General features: G+C 43.4%; 1 protein-coding gene across 1 annotated transcript; it reads right to left on the reverse strand.

The window, feature by feature from the left end:
* Positions 1 to 2,234: 2,234 nt before the first annotated feature.
* On the reverse strand, positions 2,235 to 16,572 carry TMIE (transmembrane inner ear). The gene is made up of 4 exons (XM_058830454.1): positions 16,071 to 16,572; positions 11,510 to 11,627; positions 6,517 to 6,666; positions 2,235 to 3,321 (listed from the first exon to the last, which is right to left on the reverse strand). The coding sequence occupies exons 1-4, from the start codon at positions 16,155 to 16,157 to the stop codon at positions 2,996 to 2,998; spliced, it is 681 nt and encodes a 226-aa protein (XP_058686437.1). The 5' UTR covers positions 16,158 to 16,572; the 3' UTR covers positions 2,235 to 2,995.
* Between the last annotated feature and the right edge of the window lie 1,490 nt (positions 16,573 to 18,062).

An 18,062-nucleotide genomic window follows, 5' to 3' on the forward strand; every position in this document is an offset into this window, starting at 1 on the left:
TTCCCAAATCCTGGGAATGGATTCCCCAAATACCAGGAATGGATTCCCAAACCCCAAATCCCAGGAATGGATTCCAGGATCCCAGGAATTGATTCCCAGATCCCAATTCCCAGGAATTCCCAAATTCCAAATCCCAGGGATGGATTCCCCAATCCTGGGAATGGATTCCCAAATCCCAGGAAAATATTCCCAAATCCCAGGAATGGATTCCCAAACCCCAAATCCCAGAAATGGATTCCCAAATCCCTGGAATGGATTCCCAGATCCTAGGAATAGATTCCCTGATCCAAATTCCCAGGAATTCCCAAATTCCAAATCCCAGAGATGGATTCCCCAATCCCAGAGATGGATTCCCAAATCCCAGGAAAATATTCCCAAATTCCAGGAGTGGATTCCTCAATCCCAGGAATGGATTCCCTAACCCCAGATACCAGGAATTGATTCAGAAATCCCGGGAAAATAATCCCAAATCCCGGGAATGGATTCCCAAATCCTGGGAATGGATTCCCAAATCCCAGGGAATGGATTCCCAAATCCTGGGAATGGATTCCCAAATCCCAGGGAATGGATTCCCAGATCCCAGGAATGGATTCCCAAATCCTGGGAATAGATTCCCCAAATCCCACAGATGGATTCCTAAATCCCAAATTCCAGGAGTGGATTCCCAGATCCAGGGAATGGATTCCTCAGTCCCAGGAATTTATTCCCCAAATCCCAGGAAAATATTCCCAAATCCCGGGAATGGATTCCCAAATCCCAGGTATGGATTCCCAAATCCCGGGAAAATAATCCCAAATCCCTGGAATGGATTCCCAAATCTCCAATCCCAGGAATTCCCGGCATTCCCCCCCATCCCTGAGAATTCCAAACCCAACCATTCCCGAAGGAAAAATTAATTTATTTTTGGTTTTTCATGGAAAAATCCCTTTTAAAAAAAAAAAAAAAAAACAAAAACCCAACAATCAGCCATTCCCAGGAATCTCCCGGATTCCCCAATCCCAAGGAATTTTTTATTCGGGATTTGGATTCTTTTTCACGGGAAACCGGATGAGGGAAAAGGAATTCCATGGAAAAAATAAATAAAGGAATGAATTTTTCCTCCCGGTAAAAAAAGCGGATCGGGAATAAATCCCCTCCTTTTCCCTCTCCATCCCAAATTCCCAGCTGGATCCCATCCCGGAATTTTTAAGGGATAAATATCCCGATCCCAAAATTCCCACGGATCTGAGCCCCAATCCAATGGGAAAATCCCGATGAAAAGGAGCCTTGAAAATTTGGGATTGGGTTTGAAATTCCAAAAAAATCCCAATATTTGGATCCTTATTCCCACTTTTTCATCCTGAGGATGGAAATTTTGGGTGTTCAGGGGCAGAATTCCCAAGCCCAGAATTCCTGATTTTCCTGGATGTTCTGGGAATTTTTCCCAACCTCTCTCCTTAAGTTTTCCATGTTTTTGGTGGAAAATTTGGGATTTTTGGGATTTTTTTTGAGAAATTTGTGATTTTTTTGGGGTTTTTTTTGAAAATTTTGGGATTTTTGGGAGAAATTTGGGATTTTTGGGAAATTTTTGGAGAAATTTGGGATTTTTGGGCATTTTTTTTTTAATTTGGGATTTTGGGGATATTTTTTGAGAAATTCGGGATTTTTGGGATTTTTAAAAAAATTTGGGATTTTGGGGATTTCTTTTTGGGAGAAATTTGGGATTTTTTGGGATTTTTCTTGAGAAATCTGGGATTTTTGGGATTTTTTTTGGAAAAATTTGGGTTTTTTGGGATTTATTTGAAGAAATTTGGGATTTTTGGGATTTATTTGGAGTAATTTGGTATTTTGGGTTTTTTTTTGAGAAATTTGGGATTTCTTGGGAATTTTTTTGAAAAATTTGGGATTTTGGGGAGTTTTTTGGAGAAATTTGAGGTTTTGGGGAATTTTTTGAGAAATTTGGGATTTTTGGGAATTTTTTTGGAGCTGAGTGACATCCTCAGTCCAGAAAATTCCCTTTTTTTTTTCCAGGATGTTTTCCCACTGGGATTAATTGGCTGAGAGAGAAGGGAAAGGAAAATTGGGACAAGGAAAAGTGGGAAAAAATGGGAAAAAAATGGGAAAAAAATGGGAAAAAATGGGGGAAAAAAAAGGGAAAAAAAATGGAAAAGATGGGGAAAAAAATGGGAAAAAATGGCAAAAAAAGGGAAAAAAATTGGGAAAAAATTGGGAAAAATTGGGAAAAAAATCCCATTGGAAAAACAGCAGGAAAATAATTGGAATCAAATCAATGAAATAAAAAATAATTCCCATTCCCAGGGATAAAGGATGGGATGGAATTCTCCCTATGGGACAGAAAATTCCAGAATATCCCAAATTTTCATTTTCCCAAGATTTTTCCTGCTATTCCCAAAAAAACTGGAGTTAAATTCTTCCCCCCAAGCTGGAAATTTTAAGGCAGAAATTTCTGGAATATTCCCAAAATATTCGGGAAAACACCGCTCCCAATCAAACTGTTCTGAGGGAATTCCCGGGAAAGGAGCGAGGAGCGGAATTCCTGGGAAAAAATTGGGAAAATGTGGCTGAATCCCATGGAAAAGACGGAATTCCGGCTGTTCCCTGCAGCAATCCAGGGAAAAAGGCACCGGAGAAGGGAGGAAAAATTCCCAAATCTCCAAAAACCTCTTGGAATCTTTGGAGAATCCCAAACTTTTGGGATTTTCCCGGAATCCCCAAAATCCCCCGTGAGGAATTGCAGAATTCCGGGAAAACTTTCTCCAACTTTTCCAGCTCCTCCGGAAAAAGAAAAAATTCGGGATCGATCCCAATTTCCTTCGGCTCCTCATCCCTGCTCATTCCCAACCTCTCATTCCCATTTTTTTTTGCCTTTATTATCCCACCAAATTCCCGCTTTTCCTTCGGAGGAGCCGAATCCCGGCGGTTCCGATCCCATCCTGCGGGAATATCCGGGAAATCTCACCCAGCATTCCCAAAAAATCCTGGAATTTCCGTGAAATCACTTCTTTTTCGCCGGAGTTTTGGAATTCCCGTTGGATTTTCCGGCTTCTCCGTCTTTTTCCCCCTTTTTCCCTTGGGATTTTTCCTTCGTTTCCTTTCCCTTTTCCCCCTTTTCCTTTTCCCCCTTTTCCTTTTCCCCTTTCCCGTCTTTTTCCTCTTTCCCGTCTTTTTTTTTGCCTCCGTCTTTCTTGGATTCTTCCTTCTGTTCCTTCTCTCCGTCTTTTTTCTTGGAATCTTTGGATCCCTCCTTTTTTCCCGGAGTTTTTTCCACTTTTCCGGATACCGTGGGAATTTCTTCCTCTTTTTTTTCTTCCGTCGTCTGAGCTGTTCCCGAGGATAAAAAAAAAACAGGGAATTGATGGGGATTAAAAAAAAAAAAAAATCTGGGAATTGTCACAATTCCAACTCTCAGGAATTCCAGGGAAAATATTCCTGAAAATATTCCCAAAAATATTCCCGCTGGGAATTTTCCCATCCAGCCGAGTGAGGATTTTTTTTAGGAAAAAAAATTCCAAGGGTTGATTTGGAATTAAATTTGGAATTTAAATTAATTAAATGAAATTTGGAGTTAAATTTCCTTGGAAAAGAGAAGCCACGGGAGAGCGGGAATGAGAATTCCCAGAATTCCTTGGAAAATCCCGGGATTTGTGCCAATTCCCATGGTTTGATTCTGAATTCCACAAGAAAATCTGGGAATTGCCAATTTTGGACATCCAGAATCCCGGGATTTGTGCAAATTCCTGGAGGTCAGCTCCGAATTCCACAGGAAAATCTGGGAATTTCCAATTAAGAACCTCAGAATCCCGGGATTTGTGCGAATTCTCATGGTCTGACTCCAAATTTTGCAGGAAAATCTGGGAATTTCCAATTTCAGACCCCTGAAATCCCGGGATTTGTGTGAATTCCCAGCTCCGAATTCCACATTTTTCTCCGTGGTGGGGCTGAATTTCTCCAAGGAATTCCCAAATTCCCACAGTTTTGGGATCCGCCTCTTCCCCCAGAGATCCCGAATTCTGGAAATGCCGTTTTTATGGAATTCTGGCTCCTGGAGAGACCCAGGAAAGAGGGAAAAAAACCACCAAAAAGCGCTGAGGAAACGGAAAAATCCGGGAATGGAGAAGCGGAAAATCCGAGGAAATCTTGGAAAAGAGAAGCCAGAGGAGGGTGGGAATGAGAATTCCCAGAATTCCTTGGAAAATCCCTGGATTTGTGTGAATTCTCATGGTTTGACTCCAAATTCCACAGAAAAATCTGGGAATTTCCAGTTTCAGACCCCCAGAAACAGAAAAATCCAGGAATGGAGAAGCGGAAAATCCGAGGAAATCTTGGAAAAGAGAAGCCAGAGGAGGACGGGAATGAGAATTCCCTAAATTCCTTGGAAAATCCTCTCATCCTCTTCCTTCAGCACCGGCAGCGAGCGCAGAGCTCGGGATTGGCCCGAGGGAGGGAGGAGATTTTCGGGAATGGAATTTCCTATGGAATCAGGAAAGGAGAGTGAGAAAAAATTCCAGAGGGAAAAAAAAAAACCGGGAATGAGCAATTCCAATCCCTCCTGGGATTCCCTTGGAATAAATGGGAATTTGAGATTTGAAGGATGGGATCGGATTCCCAAATTTCCTGATGGGAAAGCCGGGAATGGATGGGAAAACAGGATGAGGATTCCAGGGTTTTTTCCCCAGGAAAAGTTTGGAATTGCCATTCCTGGAAGAGTCAGAAAAGCGGGAAAAGCTGGATTTGATGGAGTTTTTTTAGCAGGATTTGGAAAAAAATGGGATTTCAGGGTTTTTCCCAAGTTTAATTTGGGAATGGAGGAATTATTCCAGCTGGAAGCGATGGGAAAATTCCATTTTATCCAAAGGGTTTATCCCAAAATCCGGATCTGCTGCTGAATGTGGGAGGAATTTTGTGGTGCCAGAATTCCCCCCCAAAAAATGGGAATTACCCCAGGAATGTTGGTGGGATCAGTGAGGGACTTTGTGCTCCCAGAATTCCCAAAGAAAAGTGGGAATTACCTCTGGGAATGTCAGTGAGCTCAGGGAGGGAATTTCCAACCCCCAGAATTCCCAAAGAAAAGTGGGAATTATGTCTGGGAATATCATTGAGCTCTTTTAGGGACTTTTCACTCCCAGAATTCCCAGAGAAAAGCGGGAATTACCTCCTGGAATGTTGGTGAGCTCAGTGAGGGAGTTTGTGCTCCCAGAATTCCAAAGAAAAATGGGAATTACCTGTGGGAACACCACTGAGCTCAGGGAGGGACTTTGTGCTCCCAGAATTCCAAGAAAAAGCAGGAATTACCTCCTGGAATGTCGGTGAGCTCAGGGAAGGACAGAATTCCCAAAGAAAAGCTGGAATTACCCCTGGGAACACCACTGAGCTCAGGGAGGGAGTTTTAGCTCCCAGAATTCCAAAGAAAAGCTGGAATTACCTCCAGGAACATCGCTGAGCTCAGGGAGGGATTTTGTGTCCCCAGAATTCCCAAAGAAAAGCGGGAATTACCCCCTGGAATGTTGGTGAGCTCTGGGAAGGACAGAATTCCAAGAAAAAGTGGGAATTACCTCAGGGAATGTGGGTGAGCTCATGGAGGGAGTTTTAGCTCCCAGAATTCCCAAAGAAAAGCGGGAATTACCTCCGGGAACGTCAGTGAGCTCAGGGAGGGACTTCGCACTCCCAGAATTCCCAGAGAAAAGCGGGAATTACCCCTGGGAATGTCAGTGAGCTCAGTGGGGGAGTTTTAGCTCCCAGAATTCCAAGAAAAAGAGGGAATTACCTCCTGGAATGTGGGTGAGCTCAGGAAAAGACAGAATTCCCAAAGAAAAGTAGGAATTACCTCCGGGAATGTCAGTGAGCTCAGGGAGGGACTTTGCACTCCCAGAATTCCCAGAGAAAAGCAGGAATTACCTCTGGGAACATCGACGAGCTCAGGGAGGGAATTTGTGCTCCCAGAATCCCAAAAGTAATAGGGAATTACCTCTGGGAATGTGGGTGAGCTCATGGTGGGAATTTCCCCTCCCAGAATTCCCGAAGAAAAGCGGGAATTACCTCCTGGAATGTCAGTGAGCTCAGGAAAAGACAGAATTCCCGGAGAAAAATGGGAATTACCTCCAGGAACATCGATGAGCTCAGGGAGGGAGTTTTTGCTCCCAGAATCCCAAAAATAATTGGGAATTACCTCTGGGAACGTCGGTGAGCTCAGGGAGGGAGTTTGCACTTCCAGAATTCCAAGAAAAAGCAGGAATTACCTCCGGGAATGTCGGTGAGCTCATGAAGGGAGTTTTAGCTCCCAGAATTCCAAAGAAAAGTGGGAATTACCTCTGGGAACATCACTGAGCTCTTTTAGGGACTTTGCACCCCAGAATTCCCAGAGAAAAGTGGGAATTACCTCCGGGAATGTCGGTGAGCTCAGTGGGGGAGTTTTAGCTCCCAGAATTCCAAAGAAAAGCGGGAATTACCTCTGGGAATGTCGGTGAGCTCAGTGGGGGAGTTTTAGCTCCCAGAATTCCAAGAAAAAGCGGGAATTACCTCCGGGAATGTCAGTGAGCTCCCCGAGGGGCGGCACCGTCTCCAGTTTATCCGCGTAGGATTTGGCCGCCTGGCGCTGGGCGTAGCGAGCCTCGATCTCCTTCCGAGTGCGCGGAATGCGGCACTTGAACAGGCAGCAGAGCGTGATAACTGGGAATAACCGGGATTCCAGGGATTATCGGGAATATCCAGGATTCCAGGGATTACTGGGAATAACTGGGATTCCAGGGGTTATCGGGAATATCCGGGATTCCAGGGATTACTGGGAATATCAGGGATTCCAGGGGTTATCGGGAATAACCGGGATTCCAGGGATTATCGGGAATAACCGGGATTCCAGGGGTTACCGGGAATAACCGGGATTCCAGGGGTTACTGGGAATAACCGGGATTCCAGGGATTATCGGGAATAACCGGGATTCCAGGGATTATCGGGAATGGAATGGGAATTCCATCCGGGAATGGGAATGGGAATTCCCATGGGTTACTGGGAATAACTGGAATTCCCATGGGTTACTGGGAATGGGAATTCTGTCAGGGAACAGGAATGGGAATTCCCTCAGGGAACGGGAACAGGAATTCCATCAGGGAATGGAACAGGAATTCCCAGGGGTTACTGGGAATAACGGGAATTCCATGGATAACTGGGAATAACTGGAATTCCCACAGGTTACTGGGAATAACCAGGATTCCCATGGGTTACTGGGAATAACTGGAATTCCCAGGCATTATCAGGAATAACCGGAATTCCGGGGGTTATCGGGAATAACCGGGATTCCAGGGGTTACTGGGAATAACCGGGATTCCAGGGGTTACTGGGAATAACCGGGATTCCAGGGGTTACTGGGAATAACCGGGATTCCAGGGATTATCGGGAATATCTGGGATTCCAGGGATTATCGGGAATAACTGGGATTCCAGGGGTTACTGGGAATAACCGGGATTCCAGGGATTATCGGGAATAACCGGGATTCCAGGGATTATCGGGAATAACCGGGATTCCATGGGTTATCGGGAATAACCGGGATTCCAGGGGTTATCGGGAATAACCGGGATTCCAGGGATTACTGGGAATAACCGGGATTCCAGGGGTTATCGGGAATATCCGGGATTCCAGGGGTTATCGGGAATATCCGGGATTCCAGGGGTTACTGGGAATAACCGGGATTCCAGGGATTATCGGGAATAACCGGGATTCCAGGGGTTATCGGGAATAACCGGGATTCCAGGGATTACTGGGAATAACCGGGATTCCAGGGGTTATCGGGAATATCCGGGATTCCAGGGGTTATCGGGAATAACCGGGATTCCCATGGATTACTGGGAATAATCGGGATTCCCACGGATTACTGGGAATAACCAGGATTCCAGGGATAACTGGGAATAACCGGAATTCCAGGGATTACTGGGAATAACTGGGATTCCAGGGATTATCGGGAATAACCGTGATTCCAGGGGTTACTGGGAATAACTGGAATTCCCAGGCATTATCAGGAATAACTGGGATCCCAGGGGTTATCGGGAATAACTGGGATTCCAGGGGTTATCGGGAATAACCGGGATTCCAGGGATTACCGGAAATAACCGGGATTCCAGGGGTTATCGGGAATATCCGGGATTCCACGGATTATCGGGAATAACCGGGATTCCCACGGATTACTGGGAATAACCGGGATTCCCACGGATTACTGGGAATAACGGGAATTCCCGGGGATTACTGGGAATGGGAATGGGAATTCCGTCAGCGAACAGGAATGGGAATGGGAACAGGGAATGGGAACGGGAATTCCCATGGATTACTGGGAATAACCGGAATTCCCAGGGATTACTGGGAATAACGGGAATTCCCATGGATTACTGGGAATGGGAATTCTGTCAGGGAATGAGAATGGGAACAGGGAACGGGAACAGGGAAGGGGAATGGAAATTCCATCAGGGAACAGGGAATTCCATCAGGGAACGAGAATTCTGTCAGGGAATGGGAATTCCCTCAGGAAATGGGAACAGGAACAGGAAATTCCATCAGGGAATGGGAACAGGAACATGGAATTCTGTCAGGGGACAGGGAATTCCCATGGATTATTGGGAATGGGAACAGGGAATTCCATGAGTGACTGGGAACGGGAACACGGAATTCTGTCAGGGAACGGGAACAGGGAATTCCAATGGTTTAGTGGGAATGGGAATGGGAACAGGGAATTCCAGAGGGCAACGGGAACTTCCTCAGGGAATGGGAACAGGGAATTCCATTGGGGAATGGGAACAGGGAATTCCCATGGATTAGTGGGAATGGGAACAGGAATTCCATCAGGGAACGGGAATTCTGTCTGGAAACGGGAATGGGAATTCCCTCAGGGAATGGGAACAGGGAATTCCTGTGAGTGACTGGGAATGGGAACAGGAATTCCCTCAGGGAATGGGATCAGGGAATTCCATCAAGGAATGGGAACAGGGACATGGAATTCTGTCAGGGAACGGGAACAGGGAATTCCTATGGTTTAGTGGGAATGGGAATGGGAACAGGAATTCCCTCAGGGAATGGGAACAGAAACAGGGAATTCCATCAGGGAACAAGAATTCACTCAGGGAACAGGAACAGGGAATTCCCATGGATTATTGGGAATGGGAACAGGGAATTCCATCAGGGAATGGGAACAGGAACAGGGAATTCTCTCAGGAGACAGGGAATTCCCATGGATTAGTGGGAATGGGAACGGGAATTCCCTCAGGGAATGGGAACAGGGAATTCCATGAGGGACTGGGAATGGGAACCAGGGAATTCTGGGGAGTTATTGGGAACAGGACACCTGGAATTCCCAGTGACCTTCTGGGAATGGGAAAGCTGGAATTCCCAGTGAGTTATTGGGAATGGAGAGGACCATGAGGAATTCCTGGTGAGTTGATGCTTTGGGAATGTTCCAAATCCCGGGATTTCTGCCCTTGGAAAAGCGGCTCTGACTGGGAAGAGGAAGCTGGAAAAGCGGGATATTCCCAGATTTTCTGGATTCCAATCCCATTCCCGGCTCCCAGGAAAATCTGTGGCTTCTAAAATTTTCGGGATATGCCAGGAAACCTCCGGAGCAAAGGAGGAGCAGAATGGGAGAAATTCCAAGGAAAAGGTGAGGAATGATGGAAGAATCCCAGTTTTCCTCATTAATTCCATTGGGATTGGATTTTAAAGGATGAGGAGTTCCTCAAAATTCCCAAAAAACCCGCGGGGTTGGAAAGAGAGCCTGGGATCCCTTGGGATGCTCTGGATTTATCCCGGATTTTCCATTCCCTGGGATCTCCCAGAAATCGGGATTTTTCCTGGTTCTGGAATTCCCTGGATTTGGAATTTTGGGATTTTCCCCGGTTCTGGAATTCCCTGGATTTGGAATTTTGGGATTTTTCCCGGTTCTGGAATTCCCTGGATTTGGAATTTTGGGATTTTTCCCGGTTCTGGAATTCCCTGGATTTGGAATTTCAGGATTTTACCTGGGTTTGGAATTTGGTTCTTTCCCTAATTTTTGAATTTTGCCTGGTTCTGGAATTCAGGATTTTTATCGGATTTGGGAATTTCAATTCCCGGTTTCCCACTGAAAAATCCTTTTCCTGTTTATTCCCAAATTTCCGGAACCGGGAGTTGGATTTGGATGATTTCCATGGATCCTTTTCCCTTCAGGATATTCCAATTTTCCTGGATTTTTCCCGTTGTTCTTGGCACTTCCAGGTTAAAAATCCTGGGGGTTTCAAATCCCAGCTGAAACCAAGTGGAAATTCTTGGAATTCCAAACATTCCAGTGGTAAAATCCCAAAAATTCCTTGGGGAAGACGTCCCTTCCCGTGAAAAACAGGGAATGAAACGGACGTGGAGATCCATTCCCAACCCAATTCCCATTCCTGGATTCCCAAGGCATTCCAGGATTCCCAAACATTCCATGATTCCCAAGGCATTCCGGGATTCCCGATCCATCCCAGGATTCTCAAGGCATTCCATGGATCCCCACCCAAACCATTCCACCATTCCCAATCCAAGCCAATCCACAATTCCCAACCCAAACCATTCCCGGATTCCCAACCCATTCCATGGATCCCAACCCAAAGCATTCCACAATTCCCAACCCATTCCAGGATTCCCAACACATTCCAGAATTCCAAATCTAATCCATTCCTGGATTCCTGACCCATCCCATGATTCCCAAGGCATTCCATGATTCCCAATCCAACCCATTCCCGGATTCCCAACCCATTCCAGGATTCCCAACCCATTCCCGGATTCCCAACCCATTCCAGGATTCCCAACCCATTCCCGGATTCCCAACCCAACCCAGGATTCCCAATCCAAATCAATCCATGATTCCCAACCCATTCCTGGATTCCTGACCCATTCCCGGATTCCTGACCCATTCCATGATTCCCAAGGCATTCCATGATTCCAAATCCAACCCATTCCCGGATTCCCGACCCATTCCAGGATTCCCAACCCAACCCAGGATTCCCAATCCAAATCAATCCATGATTCCCAACCCATTCCCGGATTCCCGACCCATTCCAGGATTCCCAACCCAACCCAGGATTCCCAATCCAAATCAATCCACGATTCCCGACCCATTCCATGATTCCTGACCCAAAGCATTCCATGATTCCCAATCCAACCCATTCCTGGATTCTCGACCCATTCCATGATTCCCAAGGCACTCCAGGATTCCCAATCTATTCTACAATTCCCTTTCCATTCCCGGATTCCCAAGGCATTCCATGATTCCCAATCCAACCCATTCCCAGATTCCCAACCCATTCCCAGGTTCCTGACCCATTCCCAGATTCCCAGGGCACTCCACAATTCCCTCCCCATTCCCAGATTCCCGAGCATTCCCGGATTCCCAGGAGAGCGGCTCCAGCCGATTCCCGATCCCTCCCTGCTCCCTCCCAGCATTCCCAAGAACTCCGGGGGGATTTTCCCGGGAAGGATTCCCGTCGGGATGGGGAATTCCGGGAATTCCGGGACTCACTGATGGAGAGGACGAAGAGGGCGAAGATCCCGACCACCTGCCAGAGGCGCAGCCCCCAGATCACCACGGTCTCCGACGTCACCGGATCCGGCTTCGGCTTCGGAGGAGCCGTCGTGGCCTTGGGAAAAAAACAGGGAAAAGAGGAGAAAATGGGAAAATTCCTGGAAAAAAATGGGAATAAAAAGAGGGAAAAGAGGAAAAAATGGGAAAATTCCTGGGAAAAAAATGGGGAAAGAAAGAGGGAGAAGAGGTGGGAGAAAAGGGAAAAATCCTGAAAAAAAAGGAGGAAAAAGAGGGAAAAGAGGAGAAAATGGGAAAATTCCTGGAAAAAAATATAAACTGGGAAAAAAAAAAAAAACCTGGGGGAAAAAAAAACAGGGAAAAGAGGAGAAAATGGGAAAATTCCTGAAAAAATCAGAATAAAAAGAGGGAAAGGTGGAGGAAATGGGAAAATTCCTGGGAAAAAATAAACTGGGGGAAAAAAAAAAGCTAGGGAAAAAAACAGGGAAAAGAGAAGAAAATGGGAAAATTCCTGAAAAAAAATGGGGAAGGAAAGAGGGAAAAGTGGTGGGAGAAAAGGGAAAAATCCTGAAAAAAAAAAATCAGAATAAAAAGAGGGAAAAGAGGAGAAAATGGGAAAATTCCCGGAAAAAAATAAACTGGGAAAAAGAAAAACTGGGGAAAAAAAGCAGGGAAAAGAGGAGAAAATGGGAAAATTCCTGGAAAAAATGGGGGAAAAAAGAGGGAAAAGTGGTGGGAGAAATGGGAAAATTCCTGAAAAAAAATGGGAATAAAAAGAGGAAAACCGATGGGAGAAAAGGGAAAATTCCAAAATAAACCCTGGGAAACCAGGGTTTAGGAAGGGAAAATTCCTTCAAAAAGTTTGGAATAAAAAGAGGGAAAACCTGTGGGAGAAATGGGAAAATTCCTGAAAAATAGACTGGGAGAAAAGGGTTTAGGATGGGAAAAACTCCCTCAAAAAAATGGGAATAAAAAGAGGGAAAAGTGGCAGGAAAAAAAGGGAAAATTCCTGAAAAAAAAACCCTGGGAAAAAAAATAAACTGGGAAAAAAAAACAGGGAAAAAAGGAGGGAGAAATGGGAAAATTCCTGAAAAAAATGGGAAAAGAAAGAGGGAGAAAAGGTTTTAGGATGGGAAAATTAAAAAAAAAATCCAAATTCTGGGAATTGATGAAAACACTGGTCAGAAATTTGGGAATGTTGGGATTTTAAGGAATGAGGTTTCTCGGCTCGTTGGGAATTCCTTCCTGGATTTTTCCATGAGGATTTAAGGATTGGAATCTCAGGGAATTTGGGCGCTGAATGAGGAAAGAACAGGAAAAAAAAAAAATCCTGGAAAAATTCCTGGAATTCTTCAATTTTCCAATGATTTTCTAATGGAAATTCATCCCAGGAATTTTGGGAATGCTGATCCAGGAAGAAGCAGAAAGGAAATTTTGGGATTGAGAATTTAGGGAATTTTTTTTGGATGGAAAAAGAAACTCGGCCTAAACTTAAAGGATGGGAATTCCAAATTCCCAAAATCCCGAATTTTCCGTGGGATTTTTCAGGAAAAACCTCGGAGCAGCAGCTGGAAAATGGATCCCAAATTCCAGCCCCAAAGCGGATCCCGATTTTTTGGGAATTCCTGGAATGAGCTGATCCCTGAGGGAATTCTGAGCTGGGAATTCTGGATTATTCCCAATTCCAAAATTTTGGGTTTTTTCCAAATCCGAGTTTTTCCCCAATCCAAGATTTAAAGGGATTTTCCCAAATATTTCTTGGTGGTTTTTCCCTTCTTTTTTTTTTTCCTTATCTTTGGGATTTTTTGGGAATTTTTTCCGTCTCCAGGTTTTTTTTTCCTTCCTCCTGTTCCAATTATTCGGAATAATTCCATTATCCAATTATTTCCAGGAATAAACTCAGAGCTTTCGCTTTTCCAGGAAAAAAAACGGGATAAACAAAGAAAATCCTGGAATTCTCCCTGGTTTATCCCAGTTTTTTGGGGGTTGGGAATAAAAGGAATGCGAATTTTTCCATCTGTTTGGAATTCCCTGGGAATTCTGCACCATCAGGGAATTTTCTGCCTCGTTTGTCCCCTTGGGAGTGCTCGGAAAGGTCGGAAAAGCTGGAATTGGAGCAGAGGCCTGGGATGGGAAAAAATTCCGGGATTTGTTGTTGGGATTTATGGAATGCTCGGGATGGGGGAAAATCTGGGAAAATCAGGAATGGGGGTGGGAATGAGAGGCCGGAAATGCTGGGAAAATGGGGAGGGATGAGAAACTGGAAATCCTGGGGAAAAAAATATGGAAAGGGAGGGAAGAGAGGCCAAAAATCCTGGGAAAAATCTGGAAAAGGGAAAGGGATGAGAGGTTGGAAATCCTTGGAAAATGGGAGGGTGAGTGGTTGGAAATGCTGGGAAAAATCAGGATAAAAACAGGGATGAGAGACTGGAATTCCTGGGGGAAAAAAATATGGAAAGAGCCGGGATGAGAGGCCAAAAATCCTGGGAAAAATGGGGGGGATGAGAGGTTGGAAATCCTGGGAAAAATCTGGAAAAGGGAAAGGGAGGAGAAGCTGGAAATTCTGGAAAAATGGGAGGGGATTAGAAACTGGAAATCCCAGGGAAAAAATATGGAAAGGGAGGGAAGAGAGGCTGGAAATTCTGGGGAAAAATGGGAAGGGAGGGATGAGAGACTAAAAATCCTGGAAAAATGGGAAAGGATTAGAAACCGGAAATGCTGGGGGAAAAAAAAATATGGAAAGGGAAAGGGAGGAGAGACCGGAAATCCAGGGAAAATGAGGGGGGGATGAGAAGTTTGAAATCTTGGGGAAAATCAGGATAAAAGCAGGGATGAGAGACCAGAAATCTGGGGAAAAAAAATATGGAAAAGGGAAAGGGAGGAGAGGCCAAAAATCCTGGAAAAAATATGGAAAAGAGCAGAAATCTGGGAAAAATGGGGAGGGATGAGAAACTGGAAATCCTGGGGAAAAAAATATGGGAAGGGAAGGAAAAGAGGCCAAAAATCCTGGAAGAAATCGGGATAAGGTCAGGGGTGAGAGGCCAGAAATCCTGGAAAAATGGGGAGGGGTGAGAGGTTGAAAAATCCTGGGAAAAATCTGGAAAAGGGAAAGGGAGGAGAGACCTGAAATTTTGGGAAAAATGGGGAGGGATGAGAGGATGGAAATCCTGGAAAAATGGGAAAGGGAAAAGAAGAGGCTGAAAGTCCTGGAAAAAATGGGAAGGGAGGGATAAGAGGCCAAAAATCCTGGAAAAAAAATGGAAAAGAGCAGAAATCTGGGAAAAATGGGAAGGGATGAGAAACTGGAAATCCTGGGGAAAAAATATGGAAAGGGAGGGATGAGAGGCCAGAAATCTGGGAAAAATCTGGAAAAGAGAAAGGGAAGAGAGACCTGAAATTCTGGGAAAATGGGGAGAGATGAGAGGCCAAAAATCCTGGGAAAAATCTGGAAAAGTGAAAGGGATAAGAGGTTGGAAATCCTTGGAAAATGGGAGGGTGAGTGGTTGGAAATGCTGGGAAAAATCAGGATAAAAACAGGGATGAGAAACTGGAAATCCTGGGGAAAAAAATATGGAAGGGAAGGAAAAGAGGCCAAAAATCCTGGAAGAAATCGGGATAAGGTCAGGGGTGAGAGGCCAGAAATCCTGGAAAAATGGGGAGGGGTGAGAGGTTGAAAAATCCTGGGAAAAATCTGGAAAAGGGAAAGGGAGGAGAGACCTGAAATTTTGGGAAAAATGGGCAGGGATGAGAGGATGAAAATCCTGGAAAAATGGGAAAGGGAAAAGAAGAGGCTGAAAGTCCTGGAAAAAATGGGAAGGGAGGGATAAGAGGCCAAAAATCCTGGAAAAAATATGGAAAAGAGCAGAAATCTGGGAAAAATGGGAAGGGATGAGAAACTGGAAATCCTGGGGAAAAAAATATGGGAAGGGAGGGATGAGAGGCTGGAAATCCAGGGAAAAATCTGGAAAAGGGAAAAGGAGGAGAGGCCGGAAATCCTGGAAAATTGGGAAGGGATGAGAGGCCAAAAATCCTGGGAAATTCCTGGAATTCTCCCATCCCAGAAATCGCAGCAAAATTCTGCTCCAGGAATTCCCAGCTGGAATTTCCAGCGGGGGAAGTTTTTGGGATCTGGGATTTTTGGGTTTATTCCAGGCAGGAATTTCCCTCTGGAATTTCCTCCGGGATCATTCCCGGTTTTTCCCAAGGAAGCAGAGTGGGAATGCAGAGTCATCCTTAGGGGAAAGGGGGAGGAATTCCCAGAGAATTCCAGGTTTTCCAGGGATTGAGGGAAAACAGGAGAAACAAAACTCATCCCAAAAATCTGGAATTTCCACCAGGAATTTTTAGGATCATTTCCCCCCCCCCCCCCCCAAAAAAACCCAAAATTCCCGAATTCATCCAAAAAAATTCCTTAAAAAAAAAAACCAACCCAAAACCCCTCGGAATTCCTCGGATCCACCTTAAATTCCCGGTTTTTTTTTTTTGGGAAAATCCTCATTCCCGACCTCCATTCCCACTTTTCCAGCGGGATCCTCCTCACCTCGATCAGCTGCGCCAAGGAAATCCTGGATCTGCTCAGGACCAGGCAGGAAAATCCCAAAGAATTCCAAGGCGGATCCCGACCCATCCTTTAATTTCTATTTTTCCAGGGATTTAATTTAATTTTTTCCTGGGATTTAAATTGATTTTTTCCCGGGATTTAAATTAATTTTTTCCAGGGATTTAAATTAATTTTTTCCTGGATTTAAATTAATTTTTTCCAGGATTTAATTCAATTTTTTTCCAGGATTTAATTCAATTTTTTCCCGGTATTTAAATTAATATTTTCCCGGGATTTCAATTAATTTTTTTCCCTGGATTTGGGAATTTTCCGCCTTTCCCGGCCTGGTTTTTTCCAGCTTTTCCAGCCTTGTTTTCCAGGTGCCGATGGATTCATGGATTCATGGCCGAGGCGGTGTCGATGGCGGAGCCCCGGGAAGGGGGATCGGGAGCACCGAGAGCTTCTCCCGGTTTTTTTTATTCCAAAGGGAAAAGAATTCCAGGAATTCTCGGTTTTCCTTTGATTTTTCCAGGGATTTCATTTTTTTTTTTTTTTTTGAGGTTTAAGGAGGGGATTTTGGGTTTGTTTTCATTAAAAATAATAATTATTAAAAAAATGATAATTATTAAAAAATAATTCAAAAGAATTTGGAATTTCAGTCGAGCTGGAGGGGAAATGGTTGGAATTTTGGGGATTTTTTTGTTTTTCCAAACGGTTTTGGGATGTTAAAAAATTAATTAATTAATTAATTAATTACTTTTTAATTAATTAATTAATAAATATTTAATTTTATTTAATTATTTTATTTTATTTATTTTATTTTATTTATTTTATTTTATTTTATTTTATTTTATTTTATTTTATTTTATTTTATTTTATTTTATTTTATTTTTTTAAATTTTATTCTATTTTTTTAAATTTATTTTTATTTTTATTTTTATTTATTTTTTTTATTTTTTATTTTTTATTTTATTTTCCTATATTGTAATTTTATTTAGATTAATTTCATTTTTATTTCATTTAAATTTATTTTATTTTATTTTATTTTATTTTATTTTATTTTATTTTATTTTATTTTACTTTATTTTACTTTACTTTATTTAGATTTTATTTATATTTATATTTTATTTCATTTAATTTCATTTTTATTTCATTTTTATTTCATTTTTATTTTATTTAAATTAAATTAAATTAAATTAAATTAAATTTTATTTTGTTTTATTTTATTTTATTTTATTTTATTTTATTTTATTTTATTTTATTTTATTTTATTTTATTTTATTTTATTTTATTTTATTTTATTTTATTTTATTTTATTTTATTTTAATCCTGGGAAAAATCCTGGGAATTCTGGGAATTATCCTGGGAAAAATCCCGGGAATAATCCTGAGAATAATCCTGGGAATTCTGGGAAAAATCCTGGGAAGGATCCTGGGAAAAATCCCAGGAATTTTGGGGACAATCCTGGAAAAATCCTGGGAACAATTTTGGGAATAATCTTGGGAATAATCCTGGGAACGATCCCAAACCTTGGCGAGAGGATTTGGCCTTTCCCGCCTCGGCTTCCTCCTCATCCCGCTTTTTTTTCTTGGAATGTTGGGAAAATTTTCCTCATCCCGGCTTTTATGGGAATGCTGGGAAATCCCGGTTCCTTTGGGATTTTCCTGGGAATTCCTGGGAATTCCTTTTCCCATTCCTGGGGAATTTGGGATCGGATTCCGGCGGGATTTGGGATCCTCTCCAACCCCCCCTTCCCAAACTCCCGGAGTCACTTCCCGGATTTTTGGATGTTCGGAGATTCCCGGGATTCCGGGGGAACAGGGAGCTGGGAAAATCCAGGAAAATCCTGGAAAATCTGGGAAAATTTGGGAAAAATCCGGGAAAATTTGGGAATATCTGGGAAAAATCTGGGAAAAATGCAGGAAACAACCAGGAAAATCTGGGAATTTTGGGTAAAATCCAGGAAAAATCCAGGAAATTTGGGGAAAATTT

The sequence above is a fragment of the Poecile atricapillus genome, chromosome 2 (assembly GCF_030490865.1).
Source record: "Poecile atricapillus isolate bPoeAtr1 chromosome 2, bPoeAtr1.hap1, whole genome shotgun sequence".
Taxonomy (NCBI): Eukaryota; Metazoa; Chordata; class Aves; order Passeriformes; family Paridae; genus Poecile; species Poecile atricapillus.

Coding starts and splice junctions, on each gene's coding strand:
- TMIE (XM_058830454.1), bottom strand. CDS start 16,157: ATGGGTCGGGATCCGCCTTGGAATTCTTTGGGATTTTCCTGCCTGGTC. Junction 11,628..16,070: donor CCTTGGCGCAGCTGATCGAG/GTGAGGAGGATC, acceptor TTTTTTCCCAAG/GCCACGACGGCTCCTCCGAA. Junction 3,322..6,516: donor GCTCACTGACATTCCCGGAG/GTAATTCCCGCT, acceptor CCTCGGGAACAG/CTCAGACGACGGAAGAAAAA.